The 18,777-nt window shown below is 38.7% G+C and overlaps 1 protein-coding gene across 3 annotated transcripts in view; it reads left to right on the forward strand.

Annotated features, from left to right (window-relative positions):
* The first annotated feature begins 11,229 nt into the window (after nucleotides 1-11,229).
* AGFG2 (ArfGAP with FG repeats 2) overlaps nucleotides 11,230-18,777 on the forward strand; it is a 48,296-nt gene continuing 40,748 nt past the window's right edge. For all 3 annotated transcript variants that reach the window (XM_027843994.1, XM_027844002.1, XM_027844009.1), the window contains exon 1: nucleotides 11,230-11,465. In XM_027843994.1, coding sequence (XP_027699795.1) covers nucleotides 11,245-11,465 — 221 coding nt within the window. In that variant the 5' untranslated portion in view covers nucleotides 11,230-11,244. The remainder of the gene's footprint in view (nucleotides 11,466-18,777) is intronic.

The raw sequence follows: 18,777 nt of genomic DNA on the forward strand, positions 1-18,777 counted from the left end.
GAAATATTCCTATTCAGAAGAAAATAGGACAGTAGGGAAAATGAGTCAAGAGGATACTGCTATTTATAAGACCATCTTCTCAATCTTCCCAGTCACTGACATCTACCAGTAGCATTTTCCAGAAGGCACTCTCTCTGAAAAGCTCTTGGCATTTCCCTTGACTGGTGAAGTACCGCCTGGCTTAACAACAATCAAACAATGAAGCCTGAATTTAAGATTCAGAACAAATCAAATTACAATTCCACCTCACACAGAAAGTTCCACTAGTTATAGTACAGAGTAGGATACAGTTGTTTTTCATGTTGCAGTAAGAGTTGGTAAACAATAAATAGTACATTATATGTAATGAGGATAAGCTAGAAGCATTCCCAATAAGGTCGAGGTGAAACAAGGATATCCATTATCACCACTGTTATTCAATATCGTATTAGAAATCATAGCCTTAGCAATAAGACAAGAAAAAGCAATTGAAGGAATTAGAATAGGCAATGAGGAAACAAAGCTATTACTCTGCAGATGATATGACTTTATTTAGAAAATCCTAGAGAATCAGTTAAAAAACTACTTGAAATAATTAACAACTTTAGCAAATTTGCAGGATATAAAATAAACCCATATAAATCATTGGCATTTCTATATATTACTAACAAAACTCAACAGCAAGAGATAGAAAGAGGAATTTCATTTAAAACAACTGTAGACAACATAAAATACTTGGGAGTCTATCTGCCAAGACAAACCTAAGAACTACATGAACACAATTACAAAACACTTTTCACACAAATAAAGTCAGATTCAATAACTGGGAAAATATCAGTTGCTTATGGTAGCAAATATAAAAATGACAATTGTACCTAAATTAATTCACTTATTCAGTGCCATACCAATCAAACTACCAAAAAATTATTTTATAGAGCTAGAAAAAAATAACAATAAATAGCAATTAGTAAAAACAATTATTTTTAGTGCTAATTAAGTACATACAAGGACTTTTAATCATCATTTTTACTTTTCTAGTTTAAATCATCCTGATAGAAAAATCAATTAAGAAGAAATTAAGAAAATAATCATATTTGGAGTTTTATGCATAAAAGGAATACATGGTAGTTCACTCAAACCCCAGAACAACTTTGGCTAAATATTAGCCTAGATATCTTAGAGTACTGGATATTAATCCTGAGGGTAAAAAAAACAAACAACTTTTAAACTGGAACCTGTTGATACTAAGTTGGTTTATGGATATAACTTTAATATATAGCATTCCAGATTCAATTTCATATATAAATTACTTCTATACCGTAAGCAAACTTGTCATCCCACATTGCACTTTAGCTGTGACCCTTTGTGTTGCAAAAAGGGCTTAGTACCTGTGCTAGAGTCAGGTAAGATTTAAGCCTTTTTTTATATACCTCTTTCTTGTGGCCTTCTTTTGCTAAGAAAGACTTTCTTCGCTTTCATTAAGCTGATAAGGGTTTCTGATCTTTGAAAATTTAGTGGGTCTAGCAAAGCCTCTCATAGATAATTCGAATTCATAAGCAAGTAAGTTAACTTCAACAAAACAGAGCATACCCATTTAAATATGAATGACAATCTTTCCAGACAAAAGTTTCTAATGAGTACTAATTCAAAGTTATAAAACCACAGCATTCAGACCAAAAAAGAAGCTAACAACCAGTAAACATATTATACTCTAAATATTGTATCTCAAATCAACAGCATTTCTTATATGATGGTTTTCTAAAATCATAATGCAAAAAGTTAAGCATGATACTAACACAAAACAATATCATGGATTTAGAACGTAGATCCAAAACAAAAAATCATTTCATTTATCTGTCATTTTATACTAGCTGCATTCAGAGACAAATGTAGAGTAATTGTAATCCAGTTATACTTATAAAAGTGGCCAAAAGCATTATCACTCAGGGAACAGATCAACCATGCTGAAAAGAATATTTTTTTCAATTAATTTATCAAAATGCAATATAAATTAAAAAAAAGTTTAAAGTATTTAGTGTCTCAGTCAACCTCAGTGATCTCAAAATGACTTGGTTTTAAGAGAAAAATTACACTTATAATTCTTATTCTTGTAGTTTATAAACATTTTTATCTTAATGCCAAATCTCAAGTTTATTTTCCATCAAAGTCTATTTTACTTATATAGAAAGTAAAATAATCACAATTGTCCTAATAGGAAAACTGCATTTCACTTTAAATGATACTGCAGTCAAGAATATCAAGGGAATAAATGGAAAAAAAAAAGTGAAGGAAGGCACCTAGCAGTACCAGATCTCAAATTATATTACAAAGCAGTAATCATCAAAATAATCCGGTACTGGATAAGAAATAGAGAAGTTAGTCAATGGACTAGACTAGGTACACAACATACAAAAATAAATGATCACAGTAACCTAGTGTTTGACAAACCCAAACATCACAGGTATTGGGGCAAGAACTTACTTTTTGACAAAAACTGCTAGAAAAATTGGAAAGTAGTCTGGTAGAAACCAGGTATAAAACAACATCTCACACCATATACTACGATAAGTTCAAAATGGGTATATGACTTAGACATAAAAGGTGATATCATAAGCAGATCAGGGGAACATGGAAGAAATTACCTGTCAGATTTATGGATAGAGGAAAAGATCATGACCAAATAAGATAGAAAGGATCATGGAAGGTAAAATGGATGATTTTGATTACATTAAATTAAAAGGGTTTTTGCACAAACAAAACCAATGCAGGCAAAATTAGAAGGAAAGCAGGAAACTGGTGGGAAAGTTTTTTCAGGTCTCTCTAATAAAGGTCTCATTTCTCAAATATATAGAAAACTGAGTCAAATTTGTAAAAATATGAGTCATTCCCCAACTGATAAATGGTCAAAATGTATGAAGAAGTAGTTTTCAGGAGAAGAAATCAAAGCTATAAATCACTAATAATTAGTGATAATACCTCATACCTATCAGATTGGCTAAGATGACAGAAAAGGAAAATGATAAGTGGTGGAAGGGATGTGGAAAAATAGGTACACCAATGTGCTATTGTTGGAGCTGTGAACTAGTCTGACCATTCTGGAGAACAATTTGGAATTATTTCCAAAGGGCTATAAAATTATATACTCTTTGATCCAGCAATACTATTACTAGGCCCGTACTACAAAGAGATCAAAGAAAAAGGAAAAGGACCCATATATACAAAAAAATTTATAGCAGCTTTTTTTTTGTGGTGGCAAAAAAATGGAAACTGAGAGGATGCCCATCAATTGGAGAATGGCTGAACAAATTACGGTATATTATGATGGAATTCTATTGTGCTATAAGAAATTATGAAGGGGATGGTTTCAGAAAAACCTGGGAAGACATATAAATTGACGCAAAGTGAAATGAGCAGAACCAAGAGAACATTGTACACAATGACAGCAATACAGTAATAATAATCAACTGTGACAGACTTGACTACTCAGATGAATACAATGATCCACAACAATTCTAGAGTACTAATAATGAAGAATGCTATCCATTTCCAGACAGAGAACTGATAGACTCTGAGTACAGATTGAAGCATATTTTTTCCCTTTATTTTTCTTGATTTTTTTTCACAACGTGGTTAATGTGGAAAAATGTTTCCCATTATTTCATATGTATAATGGGTATCATATTTCTTGCCTTCTCAATGGATGGGGGAGGGGCAGAAGGAGGGAAAGGATTTGGAACTGAAAGTAAAAATAAAGAAAAAAATGAGATTGCATTGCAATTTTGTTTAGAACAAATTCAACAAATTGAATATGAATTTATAGTTATTAATGGTACCATACAGAATTTCAAGTTTTCCAAGAGCAGTTCACTGTCAACATTTCAAATTATAGACTCAACTACCTTCAGCAAGTCTACTGCCAAAGATTAATGTTGCAGTCTTGCATTTACAGCTCTTGCCTTTAAGGTGCATTTCCATCTTTTCTGAAACATGTGAATTGCAAACATAACCTCTGTTACATAGTAATGAAATTATGAATTTATATTCCCCATATAAGAATTAGAATATACCCTTTTATTTGTCCTTCAAAGATAGAATTTTAGTATATTCCATTCAAATAATTCCATGCTGCAAATTTATTTTTATATTCTCCACTTGGCAAATGTTGTAACTGAATATAATATTGTCGATTTTAAAACATGCTTCGTGATTCTAGCTACTTTTCCATATCAACAAGAATAGCCAAATCACTGAAATAAAAGTCAGAAATTATCAGAAATTTCAAAGCTAATCCTAACAAACATTTCTCCTAAACAGAGTTCACAAATTTGCAGGCATGTAAATCTTCCTAGTTTCCTTTTATCTTAAGGAAATCTAAAATTTCCTTAGCCTTTCCTTCTCTTTCTTTCAATGGACTTTAATTAAAGCCCCACATACTTCAAAATTGTACTTTGATTTCCATACTCTAATTCAACACTTCAGCTACCTTCAGTATTTCCCCATTCCCTCACATTTTTATATGTTCCAATCATAACTCAAGACTATCATCAGAACTAATTTCCTTCACTTCACTGAAACTCCTTTGCAAATTAATACAAATTTTCTTGTACAATAAGTTCTCAAGAACCCAAAATGGAAAAATTGAGGGCCTCAGAAGTTCTAAAGATAAGGTACCTGAGGCAGGAAGCCATTAGGTAATCTCAACAGAATATCCAGGTGGGACAGGAAATCTCTTAAAATAGTGGAGGTCTCCTTCTTTGTAATTAATTACAAAGCTTTTACTTTTCCCTGATCAAAACAGAAGCTTCTGTGAGTTTGTTGAAAACATCTTCTTCCCAGAAAAAGCACTCTTAGAGGTTAAAAAAAAAGTTACCAAATTGTACAGAGACCATACTGAGACTGCATTTTATTGAACAATGAGGTAGACCCACTGATTCTATCTTCATGGAGATTTTCACTATTTTAAGAGATTTCCTGTCCCACCTGGCTATTTTACCATTAAAATAACTAGAGGCTTTCTGCCTCACATACCAGATCTTTACAACTCTTAAGATCCCCCAATTTTTCCAATTTGGGTTTTTAAGAGCTTACAAATACAAAGTTGATTTCCAATTCCTTTTAGGTGATTTTGATTCTAATTTACCTAGGCAATTAAGTTCTGTTAAATCATTGACTGTGAAGGTAAAAATGACAAGACTTGGCAACATATTGAATATTCGGATTGAGTGCAAGAAAAGAATCCAAATGACTCCAAGGTTGCAAGTCTGGGTGACCAGGATGATGGTGGTAACCTCAAAAATAATAGAGAAGTTGGGAAGAGAGGGCTGGGGGTGAGGAAAGAGAATAAGTTGTTTTGGATATGTGGAATTTAAGTTATCTATGGAATATCCAGATGTCTAAAAGACAGCAGATGGTGTGAAACTGTAGCTCACAAGAGAGGTCAGGGCTGGATATATAGATTTAGAAATCATCTAAATGGAGGTTATAATTCAACCCAAGATGAGATCACAATGGAAGATAATTTAGAGAAAGAGGAGAGAGAGAAGGATAGACCTTTGGGAGACACCTACAGTTAGCTGGTATGATCTGAATGAAGAACCCTCAAAGGCGGCAGAGAAAGAGCAGTCAGAGATAAGTAAGAGAACCAGTAGAGAGTAGTATCACAAAAACCTGGAGAAGAGAGATTATCCAGAGGACGGTGACTGACATTAAAGGAGAGATCAAAAAGGGTAACTATTGAGAAAATGCCTGTAGATTTCTTAATTACCTAGATTGGCAGGCAAGAGGTAACAAGCATTTATTAAGCACTTATTTAGCACATATTAAATGTCAAGCACTGTATCAAGCACTGGGGACACAAACACAAGCAAAAAGAAAGACAATCCCAGCCCTTAAGGAGCTTACATTCCAATGGAGGAAGACAATACACAAAAAAGAACTGAAAAGGAAGGAGGTGGGAAGAGGGGAACATACCTAGAAAATTGGAAGCAGAGCCAGGAGGAGAATGAAGGTTGGCAGCCTGGGCTTCTCCCCAAAATGGAGAGAAGCATGGTTGAGGAAGGTTCTAGGGTGAGAGAGCAGAGTGGCATGGTGGCAAAGTCTACCTCAGTTTTTCAATCCAGAATCACAGAAATAAAGGCAAAGTCCTTGGGTTGATACAGTCCGTGTTTAAGGATTATAACCCCTCAGAGACCTACCAACAGTTGCCCCTAACAAAGAACATCTCCAAAAGATCATCAATTCCCTAACAGTGAAATTCGCAAAATGGAAACCCAAGTGGACATCCCCTGCTACAGGTCTTCTCCATAGAAAGAAAGAGAACCTGCCCAGCAACAAATGGAGGTCTCTATTCTCTTTCCTCCCCCCTGGTCCCACATCTCTCCAGCTCAGCCCTTCAGAAAACGTTATATCATATTAACAGAGGCAACATAGACAGAACATTAGACTCAGAGCTAAGCAGACCTAGATTCAAGTCCTAACTCAGATTCAAGTCCTAACTCACACTTGCTAGCTCTGTGCTGCTGGATAGTTTTCTCATCTATAAAATGAAGATCTTAGGATCTTAGATATAGAAGAGACCTCAGAGACCATCTGGTCTAACCCCTTGGCTTTACAGATGAGAAAGCTGAGACCTGGAGAGGTTGACTTGCCCAAGGTCATACAAGCAGTAAGCATTAGAGGCAGGATTTTGGACCCAGGTCCTCCAGAGACATCTCTACTTTGTAACACATTGCCTCCCATGATAATAACATCTTACTCACAAGATAATTGTATCTAGTATTATAGTTAATAATAATAATAATAACATGAGAGGCAACATAGGAGTAGAAGATGAGAAGGGAATTTATAATTTTCATATTAATTTATATGATATGTATAATGAATATACTAATAATTTAGTTTTCTCAAGAGCTGCCTCTCTGGCTTGGGAGTCAGAGCTCACAATGCAGCTTAAACTGATTAATCAAAGCTCTGACAATGCTCACAATCATTGGACCTTAAAGTGAAGAGAATCAAAGATTGAAGAACCTGTTCCCATCACAGAGCTCTGATTCTGTACTTTAGGGTAGGCAGTCACAACCCTGAAAGACTTTTCTCCAGAATTTTTGTATTATGAGACTTAAGAATCTGCATTCAGATTCCATATTTCTTTCTCTGGGTGTGGAAAGTAATTTCCATCATGAATCTTTTGGAGTTGTCTTAGATTCTTGCATTGCTGTGAAGAGCCAAGTCTATCAAAGTTAGTCATCCTATAATGTGGCTATTACTGTGTATAATGTTCTCCTGGTTCTATTCATTTCACTCTGCATCAGTTCATGTAAGTCTTTCCAAGTTTTTTTTGAAGTTTGCCCGCTCATCATTTCTTATAGCACAATAGTATTCCATTACATTCATATACCACAACTTTTTCAGTCATTCCCCAAGTGATAGGCATCCCCTCAATTTCCAATTCTTGGCCACCACAGAAAGAGCTGTTATATTTTTGTACATGTGGGTCCCTGTCCTATTTTTTATGATCTCTTTGGGATACAGACCTAGAAGTGGTATTGCTGGGTCAATTTTATAGCCCTTTGGGCATAGTTCCAAATTGCTCTCCAGAATGGTTGGATCACTTCACAACTCCATCAACAATGCATTAGTGTTCCAATTTTCCCACATCTTCTCCAACATTTATCATTTTCCTGTTTTGTCATATTAGCCAATCTGATAAGTGTGATGTGGTACCTCAGAGTCATTTTGATTTGCATTTCTCTAATCAATAGTGATTTAGGACACTTTTTCATATGACTATAGATAGCTTTAACTTCTTTATCTGAAAAATCCCTGTTCATATCCTTTGACCATTTATCAATTGGGGAATGACTTGTATTCTTATAAATTTGACTCAGTTCTCTATGTATTTTAGAAATGAGGCCTTTATTATTATTTACAACATTGGTTGTAAAAATTCTTTCCTAGCTTTCTGCTTCCCTCCTGATCTTGGTTGCACTGACTTTGTTTGTGCAAAAACTTTCCAATTTAATGTAATCAAAACTATCCACTTTGCATTTCATGATGTTCTCTATCTCTTGTTTGGTCGTAAATTCTTCCCTTCCCCATAGATCTGATTGGTAAACTATTCCTTGCTCTCCTAGTTTGCTTATACTATCAGCCTTTATATCTAAATCATGTACCCATTTTGACTTTATCTTGGTATAAGCTGTTGGTCTATGCCCAGTTTCTGCCATATTATTTTCCAGTTTTCCCAGCAGTTTTTGTTAAATAGTGATTTCTTATCCCAGAAGCTGGAGTCTTTGGATTTATCAAATAGTAGATTAGTATAGTCATTGACTGTTGTGTCTTGCATACCTAACCTATTTCACTTTTCCACCACTCTATTTCTTGGCCAGTACCAAGTAGTTTTGATGATTGCTGCTTTACAACACAATTTAAGAACTGGTACAACTAGGCCACCTTCCCTTGCACATCTTTTCATTAGTTCCCTTGATATTCTGGACGTTTTGTTCTTCCAGATGAGTTTTGTTGTTTTTTTCTAGCTCCATGAAATAATTTTTTGGTAGTTTGATTGGAATGGCACTGAATAAATAAATTAATTTAGGTAGAATTGTCATTTTTACTATATTAGCTCAACCTACCCACAAGCAACTTATATTTTCCCAATTATTTAAATCTGACTTTATTTGTATGAAAAGTGTTTTGTAATTGTGTTCATATAGTTCCTGAGTTTGTTTTGGCAGGTAGACTCCTAAATATTTTATAATGTTTACAGTAACTTTAAATGGAATTTCTCTTTCTATCTCTTGCTGTTGGGCTTTGTTAGTAATATATAGAAATGCCAATAATTTGTGTGGATGGCTCTGAGCATTCTCAGGTTGGAGACTGGCTCAGTAAAAATCCTGTTAACAAGGATAAGCAATGGACTTAGAATCAGGAAGGTTTGCCTTGAACTGGATGACTTCTAACACCCTTTGCAATTCAAGATCTCTGATCCTGTCACTGACTGATTCTATGATTCTCATTCCATGATCCCAAGACAGTCACTGAGCTTCCCATCTTCCTTAGGGAAGACATATTCTGGAACTTGAGGGAAGAACTTTTCTTCTCTTCTGTATTCTGGCTCCAGGAACTTGACATTATACAGGACATCCTCCCTTCTCTCTCTAGAAGGTTTAGTCCAGGAAATCTTACTCCTCCACCACTGGCAGTAGTTACTTTGACCTCTAGGACCTAGAGGTTTAACTTGACTGCCAACTCTGAGAGTGACAGGTTCTACCATTAAGAGTGATAATTAGGAATTACAGTACCTTCGAAGACCTAAGGCAAATTCAGTTGCTCTGGACCCCTCATTTTCTCTCATCCTATGTCCAATCTGTCACCAAAGCTCCTGAATTTCACCATTGAAATGTCTCTCCAATATGTCCCCTTCTCTCCTCTGCCACCACCTTGAACTAGAAAGCCAGGTTTTCTGGTTCAGGTCCTGATCACCTCAAACTTAGACTTCTGGTTGGTCTCCCTGACACAAATCTCTCCCCACTCCAGTCCATCCTCCACTCAGCTTTCAAATGGAGCTTCCTAAAGGAGAAGTATGACCATGTCACTCTCTCCTCCTCAGCAAATTCCAGTGGCGCTGTTATCACTTCAAATACAACATCTTCTGTTTGGCATTCACAACCTTTCATAACTTGCCCCCTCCTACCTTCGCAATCTTCTTAAACCTTCTCCACCTCTCCCCCACCCCCTCCTGTGTACTTTGCAATTCAGTGACACAGGCACCCTTGCTCTTCCTTCAACAAGACACCCCATCTCCCCACTGTCCAAGCATTTTCAGTAGCATGCCTGAAACTTTCTTCCGCATCTTTGCCTCCTGGCTTCCCTTCCTTACTTTAAGTTCCAGCCAAAATCTTCTCCACAGGAAACCTTCCCTTATCCCCCTTAATTCTAAGGGCGTTCCTTGTGTTTATTACCTTCAATTTATCTCTTTGATACCTTGTTTGTATATAGTTCTTGCATGCTGTCTCCCTCATTAAACTGTAACAAAAATTCCAGAAGCAAATACAAAATGCTTTTCGGCATTCAAAGCCCTTTATTACCTAGTCCCCTCCTGCGTTTTCAGTCTTCTTATACCTTACTCCCCAACTCCTCCATCCAGTGACATCCTCTTGGACGTTCCACAAACAAGACACTTCATTTCTCGCTCTAGACATTCTGTCTGGCTGTCACTCACCCCTGGAATGCTCTCCCTTCTCCTCTCCAACTACTGACCTTCCCAGCTTTCTTTAAGTCCCAATTAAAATCCCAACTCCTACAAGAAATCTTCCCCAACCCCCCTTAATTCCAATGCCTCCTCTCTGTTAATGATTTCCTATTTATTCTATATTTAGCTTACTTTGAATGCATTTGTTTGCATGTTGTGTCCCTTCCCCCTAGTGAGCTCCTCGAGGGCACAAACTATCTTTTGCCTTTCTTTGTATCCCCAGTGCTTATCACAGCCCCACTGTGATACTTTATCATAGTAGGCCGCTAAATAAATGTTTATTGAGTGGCTGACATAGCACATTAGTGGCTGAGCCAGGTATCCCGCCTCCTGCTCCCGGGCTCTTCCCACTACAAAGTGCAGCCTTCCTAAAGTGTCACTGAGGTCAACCTGGCTGCTTAATTGAAAGAGGACACAACTAGTCTCCTAGAGCTATCTGATGATTGGTGGAGAGGTTTCCTATTTTGGCAGGTGCTCAAGTTACTGGGAAGAGCGGAAATAGCGGGTAGCAAGCGCGCAAGTTGCACGTTCTGGCATGAAAGCTTGTCATCCCGCCCGGATTTTTGCCTCTTTCCCTAATATATCATAAGAACTCAGCCCGAGTTCCCTTAGGGCAGTAGAGAGGAGAAGAGAGAGAGAGAGAGAGAGAGAGAGAGAGAGAGAGAGAGAGAGAGAAGGGCGGGGCCAAGAAAAAGTGGCATGGTCCGTTCTCTCCCGCAGACCAATCGGAAAGCCTGAAGGTCACCAGGTGGGGGCGCTGGGTGGAGCTAGATGAGTTGCTATCCCCTGCGGCTTCCTTATAATCGGACCAGTGAGGGAGGCGAGGTAGAGAGGCCGTCCAATCAGAGCCTGGGGGGTGCTGTAGTAGAGGAAGGCGTTGAGTAGCGGCGGCGCCTGCGCGGGCGGGTTTTGGTTGCCGGATCCGTGGGTGAGGAGAGTGCAGGAGAGAAGGTGTCAGTGCTGGCGTCTGAGGAGAGCCGGCTGAAGAGGGGTAGGGGGGTGGGGGAAAAGCGATGATGATGGCTGCGAAGAAGGGCCCGGGCCCCGGCGGCGGCGACGGCGCCGGCAAAGCGGAGGCGGAGGCGGCTTCGGAGGTGTGGTGTCGCCGGGTGCGGGAGCTGGGTGGCAGCAGCCAGGCCGGAAACCGCCACTGTTTCGAGTGTGCCCAGCGCGGGGTGACATACGTGGACATCACCGTGGGCAGCTTTGTCTGCACCTCCTGCTCTGGTCTCCTGTGAGTCTTTCAGTTGCCAAGGGGCTGCAGGCCTGTTTGCTGGGAGATCCGGGAGGGAGGGGGCTTTTGGAGGAAGAAGAGCCCGTCGTGGGGGATCCTGGGGGCGGAGATGAGGAGCTTTGGGGTGAATGAGAGATCCAGAGAAGAGAGGAGTGCGGCCCAGGGAGAGGAAAGAAGGGGGAACTGAGTGAATGAACGGAACGATGTTTGCCGACCAGTAACTATTAGGGGGAAATTCCCTGTGTGAAGAACAGCCTTTGGTTAGTCTGGAGAGGTGACCTGAGGGCGAGGAGCCTCATTTCAAGGGAATTTGCGTCATGGGGTGGGAGACTATCAGGATTGGGTTATCCAATACTCAATCTTGGAGCAGTTGGGGACCATTAATGAGCTGTTGCTGGAAGCATGACTTGGTCCTACCATTCTGGAAGGCAATTGGGAATTATGCTAAAAAAGTGACTAAAATGCCCATACCCTTTGACCCAGAATTTCCGCCCTTAAGCACCATTAACTGACAACACAAACTTTTGAAATATTCTGCTCTTTAAATCCCAGTAATTGTCTTGACCCAAGGAGTTCAGTGATTAAAAAGAAAGACCCCGGCTGTTTCAAAATGTTTATAGGAATGCTTTTTATTATACGTAATAGCAAAGACCTGGAGACGGAGTAGCTGCCCATCTATTGGGGAATAGCTAAAATAGTTGTCATGAGTGAATGTAATGAAAGATTACAGCCGTAAAAAATAAAGAGAAGCATGGGAAGACACATGAAATGAGAGAAGCATGGGGAAGACTTAATGAACTGACGCAAAGTGAAGAAAACAGAACCAGGAGAACATACATTGTGTCTGCGATTGTGTAAATGGAAAGAACAACAAAAACAAAACGATAGGAATTGAGTGCTGTGAAATAATGAACAAGCTTGGCCTCAAAAGAAGAGATAAGAAAGCACCTCCATGCCTTCTTTGCTGAAGTGAGGGACTGGGCGTGGAACTCTGCATAAACTGTCAGACTTTAAAAAAAAAATTGTTGGCTAGTTTTTAGTGAACTGCTTTCCCCCTCCCCCCCTTTTTTTTATTGCTGATAAGGGACAGCTCTCTAGGAGGATGAGGAGAGGAGGATATGTGTATGTAGGTATGTGTATATATGTATACATGCACACATATGTTTATATGTTAAGAAAAGATACCAATACAAATTTATCTTTTAAAAAAATTGAATAGTGATCTTGGTCCTTTGCAGAGTAGTCATGGAGACCTGAGTGGGATGGGAATATGGAGAGAAAGCCATCCAGTTAGGGAAAAGAGACATAGGCAAAATGGAACAAAAAGGGAAGAAGGGGGATAAAATAGAAGAAACTCTGTAGTAAAATGAAACACAGAGTCACTGGATTGGACTGAGATTTGGAATCCAGAATTGGAAGGAAGAAAAGTCAGGGGATAGAATAAAATGCTCACTGACTAATAAATAGAATATTCAGCCAGGAGCAAAAGAGCCCCAGTTTCAGGGAAGGTTCTCTTCCTTACATGGAGGAAAAGTAGCCCTTCAGCTGTATAAAAACAGTACCTTTCCTCTTTCTGGCTTATGCACTTCCCTGGACGCAGAGATTCAGAAACTCATCTAAGATATGCTTCTTTGTGCAGGTTGGCATCATGGCAGATGAGGACTCATATTCTTTTACTCAGGTGCCAACCCTTATAGCTCAGGAATGCTGCAGAGAGGAAAGTACTATTAAGGGAGTTCTGTTAAAGAAAGTAATATTAAGCTTGCCAATCCAATCAGGTATTAGTCACTTCTGAAATAACTTAAATTTCCCTTTGATTCTTTGAAGGGAAAATAAAAGGTGTGGAAGTTAAGGTGTGCTCACCCAAAGTGTAATAATTTATACCCATAGTCAAAGACCAAGAGATCCTGAACCAACAAGCAGGTCCCATCCCAGATTTTGGTGGGTTTATGTTAAAATGCATAGGTGATACTACTTATTCTTTAGGGTCAGACCCTGTCTAATTTGGATCCACAGTGGTGGTCCAGTAAGCCAGGTTATATTGAAGTGCTTTTCTTCTTGAGGGATAAGGCAAAAGCTTTATCTAAAGTTAGACTGCTGGATTTTAATTGCAAAGCCCTTGGTTTATATGAGTTGGACAGTGATTTACTATGACTATTATCTAGTATGTTTTATTTTTTAAATATGGGGTCTTATTTCTCTTTTCCTTGAACCCGAGATACTGAAGAGGACATTCTTTTTTCTCCCCGTGTTTCAGAGCTGGGTAGAAATGAGATAACATAGAAATTAATCAACTTTTTCATTGTTGAGTCACTGTGTACTGTATTTGTTGTTTGAATTTTTTTGAGTTTATGGGAAGTAAGAGACTTAGGATACAGGTCTTCGAAGAACAGATTTTTTTTTTCCTAGAAAATTATTTCCTTCTTTATCAAACCTACCCTCTTCCATATTGAATAGGTATATTGTGAGAATGAACCAGATTATTCCCCCCAAGTAAAGTCTGTTGTGGTTCATAGAATATTGCAGAGCCTGTGGGTGTTTTGTGAGTAGGGATAGGGATAACATAGAGTACTGATGTGGTGGGGATTTTGGCTGGACAATCCAGTAACATTACTTACTGTTCCTTATACACAACATGCCCTTCTCCTAACTTCATGCATTTGTACTGGCTGTTCCCCATGTTTGCAACTCTCCTTCCTCATCTCCTCCTCCTGACTTGTCTGGCTCCCTTCAAGTCTCACCTAATAATGCAAGAAGTCTTTCTCAGTCTACCTGAATCCTAGTGCCTTCCCTCTGAGACAGCTCCCACGTTATCCAGAATATAACTTGTTTGTACATAGTTGTTTGGACATTGTTCCCCCATTAGAATGTGAACTTCTTGAGAGCAGGAACTGTCTTTTGTATCCCCCCAGCATTTAGCCTGACACATAGTAGGTGCTTAGTAAATGATGGTTGATTGACCAACTAGAGCAGGGTGGGGAACTTTGGCCACATGTGGACATGTGTGGCCTCAAGGCCAAAGACTAAAAGCAAAGTTTGGAGATTGTTTTTAGGACAAAGGAAGTAGGAAGGGAAAGAAATCCCGGCTGTAGGATACAAGATAGAAAAAAAAAATGGAAGGAGTGACAAAATTGATTGGTTAGTTGTCCAAGGGTTCCTGGGAAGAAAAACGTAAGCAAAGCAGTGAGTTGACTTGCTGCCATAGTTGACTTAAAAAAAAAATTATGGCCAATAAGAAGTCTTGACTTTGTCATTACTTTTATGGTTTTTGTTCTGATATATCCTATAAATAATGTTTCCAGATCCCGGCCTGTGGCCACATCAAATGCCATAAAAACAATGTGGGTAAGAATTGCCTCAAGTGCCTGGCTTGGGTAACTGTCCTTGGATGTATAGTCCTCAAATGAGTTAGAGGGAGGGGGAAATGATCTGGGATAAGCTTTTAAAAAAACAAAAAACATTTACTTTGTAGGAAGTTCAGTTTTCACATGACAGTGAAATTTGTGTCTCCTCCCACTGGCTGTTGTTAGTCTCTCTTTGGACTTGCCTTCATCATGATCCCAGTTGGATAAGTAGGAACGGTTTTGTGCAGAATGTACTAGGGCCTGACTTGTTTAATAATGAGAACAACTGTAGTGACTAGGCACTACCCAGAATGTCCAGCTTTGGGCCTTGCTTCCTAGGAAGTTAAGTTTCAAGGGAACTAAGTGGAACTCTTGCCTCTAGTTCTGGTTTTAAATAAGGTAGAAGAAAGCATTTTCAGTCTATGTCTAAAGACTTTTCCGGAGGTGATTCTGGGGGAAGGGATGGTTTGATTGTTGGGAAAAGGGCTCATTAGTGATTGCTTCAGGAAGAATCACTTGACTGCTGGTGTTGAGTGTAGAGTTATACTTTTACTACACAAGGGAAACCTGGATCAAGATCAAGCTGAACTGGAGTGGCCTTGAGATTGGAAGGGAGAAAAACATGGGGGAAACCTGAGGAAGAAGCTGTGACAACCCTGAGGCAAGGCTAAATCTTATCCTTTTAGTCTGGAATAGAATGAGTTGACAGCTTTTTAAAGGGGATGTACCAAGTTCTAGTTCTATGTGGTTGGGAGAAAGGTGACTTACTGAATAGGAGAAGTTGATTGAAAGTTATGCCAATGACTACATGTGTATAACTTTTATCGAATTGCTTGCCTTCTCAATGGGGGGGGAGGAAGGGAGAGAATATGGAACTCAAAGTTTTAGTTTTTGGTTTTTTTTTTTCTTTGTTTGTTTGTTTGTTTGTTTTTTTTGGTTAGGCAGTGGGGTTAAGTGACTTGCCCAGGGTCACACAGCTAGTAAGTGTTGTGTGTCTGAGGCCAGATTTGAACTCAGGTCCTCTTGAATCCAGGGCCAGTGCTCTATCCACTGTACCACCTCGCTGCCCTGGAACTCAAAGTTTTAAAAGCAAATGTTAAAAATTGTTTTTAGGGGGCAGCTAGGTGGTGAAGTGGATAGACCACCAGCCCTGAAGTCAGGAGGACCTGAGTTCAAATTTGGCCTCAGACGAAACACTTGATACTCACTAGCTGTGTGACCCTGGGCAAGTCACTTAACCCCAATTGCCTAAAGAAAAACAAAACAAAACAAAATTGTTTTTATGTGTAACTGGGGAAAAATAAAAAACTAAAAAAAGAAAAGAAAGTTATACCAATTCGTATTTATAGACAGAGGAGCTAAAAGCAATCACATGTCAATTAAAATCAGCTCACATACTTTTGACCTTTCTTGTCAACCTCTGAACTGGGATCTTGTGCTGGGAAGGAGGGGGAATAAATGGGAAGATGTCTAAGTGAGAATAATAAAAACATTTTAAAGTGCCTGGCTGAGTCACTGCCTGTAAGCACAACACTGTTCAGCAAAGGGAAATAAATGAGTTTGGTTTTGCTTTTAAAAGCCATTGTGCCTGAATTGAAAAATCTGTCAGTCCTTTTCAGGAATACAGAATGTTGGCTAAAGAGTGGCATCACCAAGACTTCCAGCAGACAAGGGTGGTTGGATTGGCATCCCTGGTAGATTTAACTTTCCAGTGGGTGGATCCCAAAACAATTTCCCTGGCGCTTTGAGGGGGGAGATATGATAAAGTATATCTGGATTTTTGAGAAGTTCCTTTGAACACTAGTTTTGTTTTTTTTCCTGATTGGAAATGTTTTTTCAGCACTCGTTTTCATAAGGTTGAGGTAGTGGTATAATGTAGGGAAAGAGGGGAGAGAATAAACATTTTTATATAGTGCCTACTATGTGCCAGGCACTATGCTTAACACTTTTTACAAATATCTCATTTTTATCCTCACAACAACCCTGGAAAGTAGTTGCTATTATTACTTCCATTTTACAGTTGAGGAAACTGAAGCAAACAGATGTTAAGTGACTAGCCCAGGGTCACATAGCTATTACATGTCTGAAGGCAGATTTGAATTCAGGTCTGACTGGCTCCAGGCCCAGCATTCTATCATCAGAGAGAGAAGCTACTGGTGTTGGCTGTTTCTAAATTTATAAGAATGTTGACACAGTTGCTAGTCTTGAATCTGACCTCCTTTTTAATTATTTTCTCTCCAGCCCCACTCTGCAAATCTAATTTCAGTGTTCTAGATGTAGATTCCATTTTTGTCCCCCTAGTAAATATTTTGGCAGAGGTTATTTTTTCTAGCAGTCCCATTATAGAATGAATCTGCCCCTGAGGCCTGTGATGAGGCAAGAAGTGCTTCATGGAAAAGTGAGGGTATTTGGGTGATAGTGGGGCCAGAATTGTCTTAATAGAATCACAGAATATTAGAGTTAAACATATCCAGTTAAACATATCTGACTTCCTTTTTTCCTCTTGTTCTGGTTGCATCTCCCTCTATGGCGGGGGAAGGAGGATGGACTTATGGTCACCTTCCCTGGGGAGGATAGGTATGGGTTTCTCTCCTTGACTCCTCAGTTTCCTTAACTCTGCTGATGTAATGGCTTGTGATTAGAGCAAAGGAAAAATGTGCTTTTGCCTGCCTCACACAGCCAAGTAGGTATGAGGGCAGTGGTGCCCTATCCTTATCATTTACTGGTTTCTAGAAATGCAGCCTAGTATATGATAGATTGTTGAATTTGGAGTCAGGAAGACTTGGGTTCAAATCTCACCTCTGACATGTTCTAGCTATGTGACTATGGGCAAATTATATAACCTTTCTGAGTTTAAAGCACCTTGTCTTCAAGACTGTGAATAGTTATAGACTAGTTAATGTGCATGGGAGATGTCTGGGATAGCAGTCCCTTTTCTATTCATGAATTTGCCCTTCCAGTGTCAGACAGTGGGTTGTGATTAGGGGAGGTCTGGACTTGGTTTCTGCAGCTAAGTACCACCCAATTATTTTTTAAATCTTAGCCAAAGCCTATATATTTTTGGACCTCTGTCCATCTGTTTTTCTCTTGCTGTTTCCTTCAACATTAATAATAATATTTGGTTCATAGAATTTAACACCTGGAAGAAACCTTAGAGGTCATCTTAATACAACCTCTACCTTACCGATCATCTCTAAATATTTTCAACGATATTTCCAGTCCTTCCTCCCAACCTCTTCTTGAAGACTTTCAGTGCTGGGAAACCCAGTATTTCCAGAGACAACTCATTTGGTTCACGTTTGGGTAGCTCCATTTGTTGAGAATTTTTTCCTTACATCAAATTATAATCTGCCCAATATAAGGAAAGTCTTGGCTAAAATACTTATTATATAAGCACTAAAGCAGTTATTAATAATTCAGCATTTTTTTCACGCCTCTGAGCCAGAATGATTGAAGGGAACTTTGTGGCTTCATTTGGCCCCATTCCACCCTCAGCACATTATCCTACTTGCTGTGTGTTAAGTAGATTTTTATTAGATTATTCAGTATGAATTTGTGTAAGAAAGCAATAGAAGCAACTAAAGGGGTTTGCAGAAGTGGGAAGTCCACAAGTATTATATTGCATGTTTTCAGACTTTTTTGAAGTGTTGATCAGTTATACATTTTTCCCCCTCCTTTTTAATTTTTTTGTCTTTAAAAATACTATTTGTTATATGGGATGGACCTCTGGGAATTGGAAAGGAAGGATGGCTACTGGGGAAAATTATGGTGATGTGAAAAAACCAAAATGATCAATAAAGACTTATTTTAAAATTTGTTTAAAAGTTATGACTAAGGGGGGGGCAGAGAGAAAAGGTAAAAAAAAATTGTAATTGAGTTTATAGACTAAGAAACTTACATGTTTTTCAAAGGAATAAGTAGCATTGAATCAAAACCAGGGTGGAAGCTGGATTCTTTCTATAGAGTTA

This window comes from Vombatus ursinus, unplaced genomic scaffold (genome assembly GCF_900497805.2).
Source record: "Vombatus ursinus unplaced genomic scaffold, bare-nosed wombat genome assembly UNPS02005197.1, whole genome shotgun sequence".
NCBI classification, from domain to species: Eukaryota; Metazoa; Chordata; class Mammalia; order Diprotodontia; family Vombatidae; genus Vombatus; species Vombatus ursinus.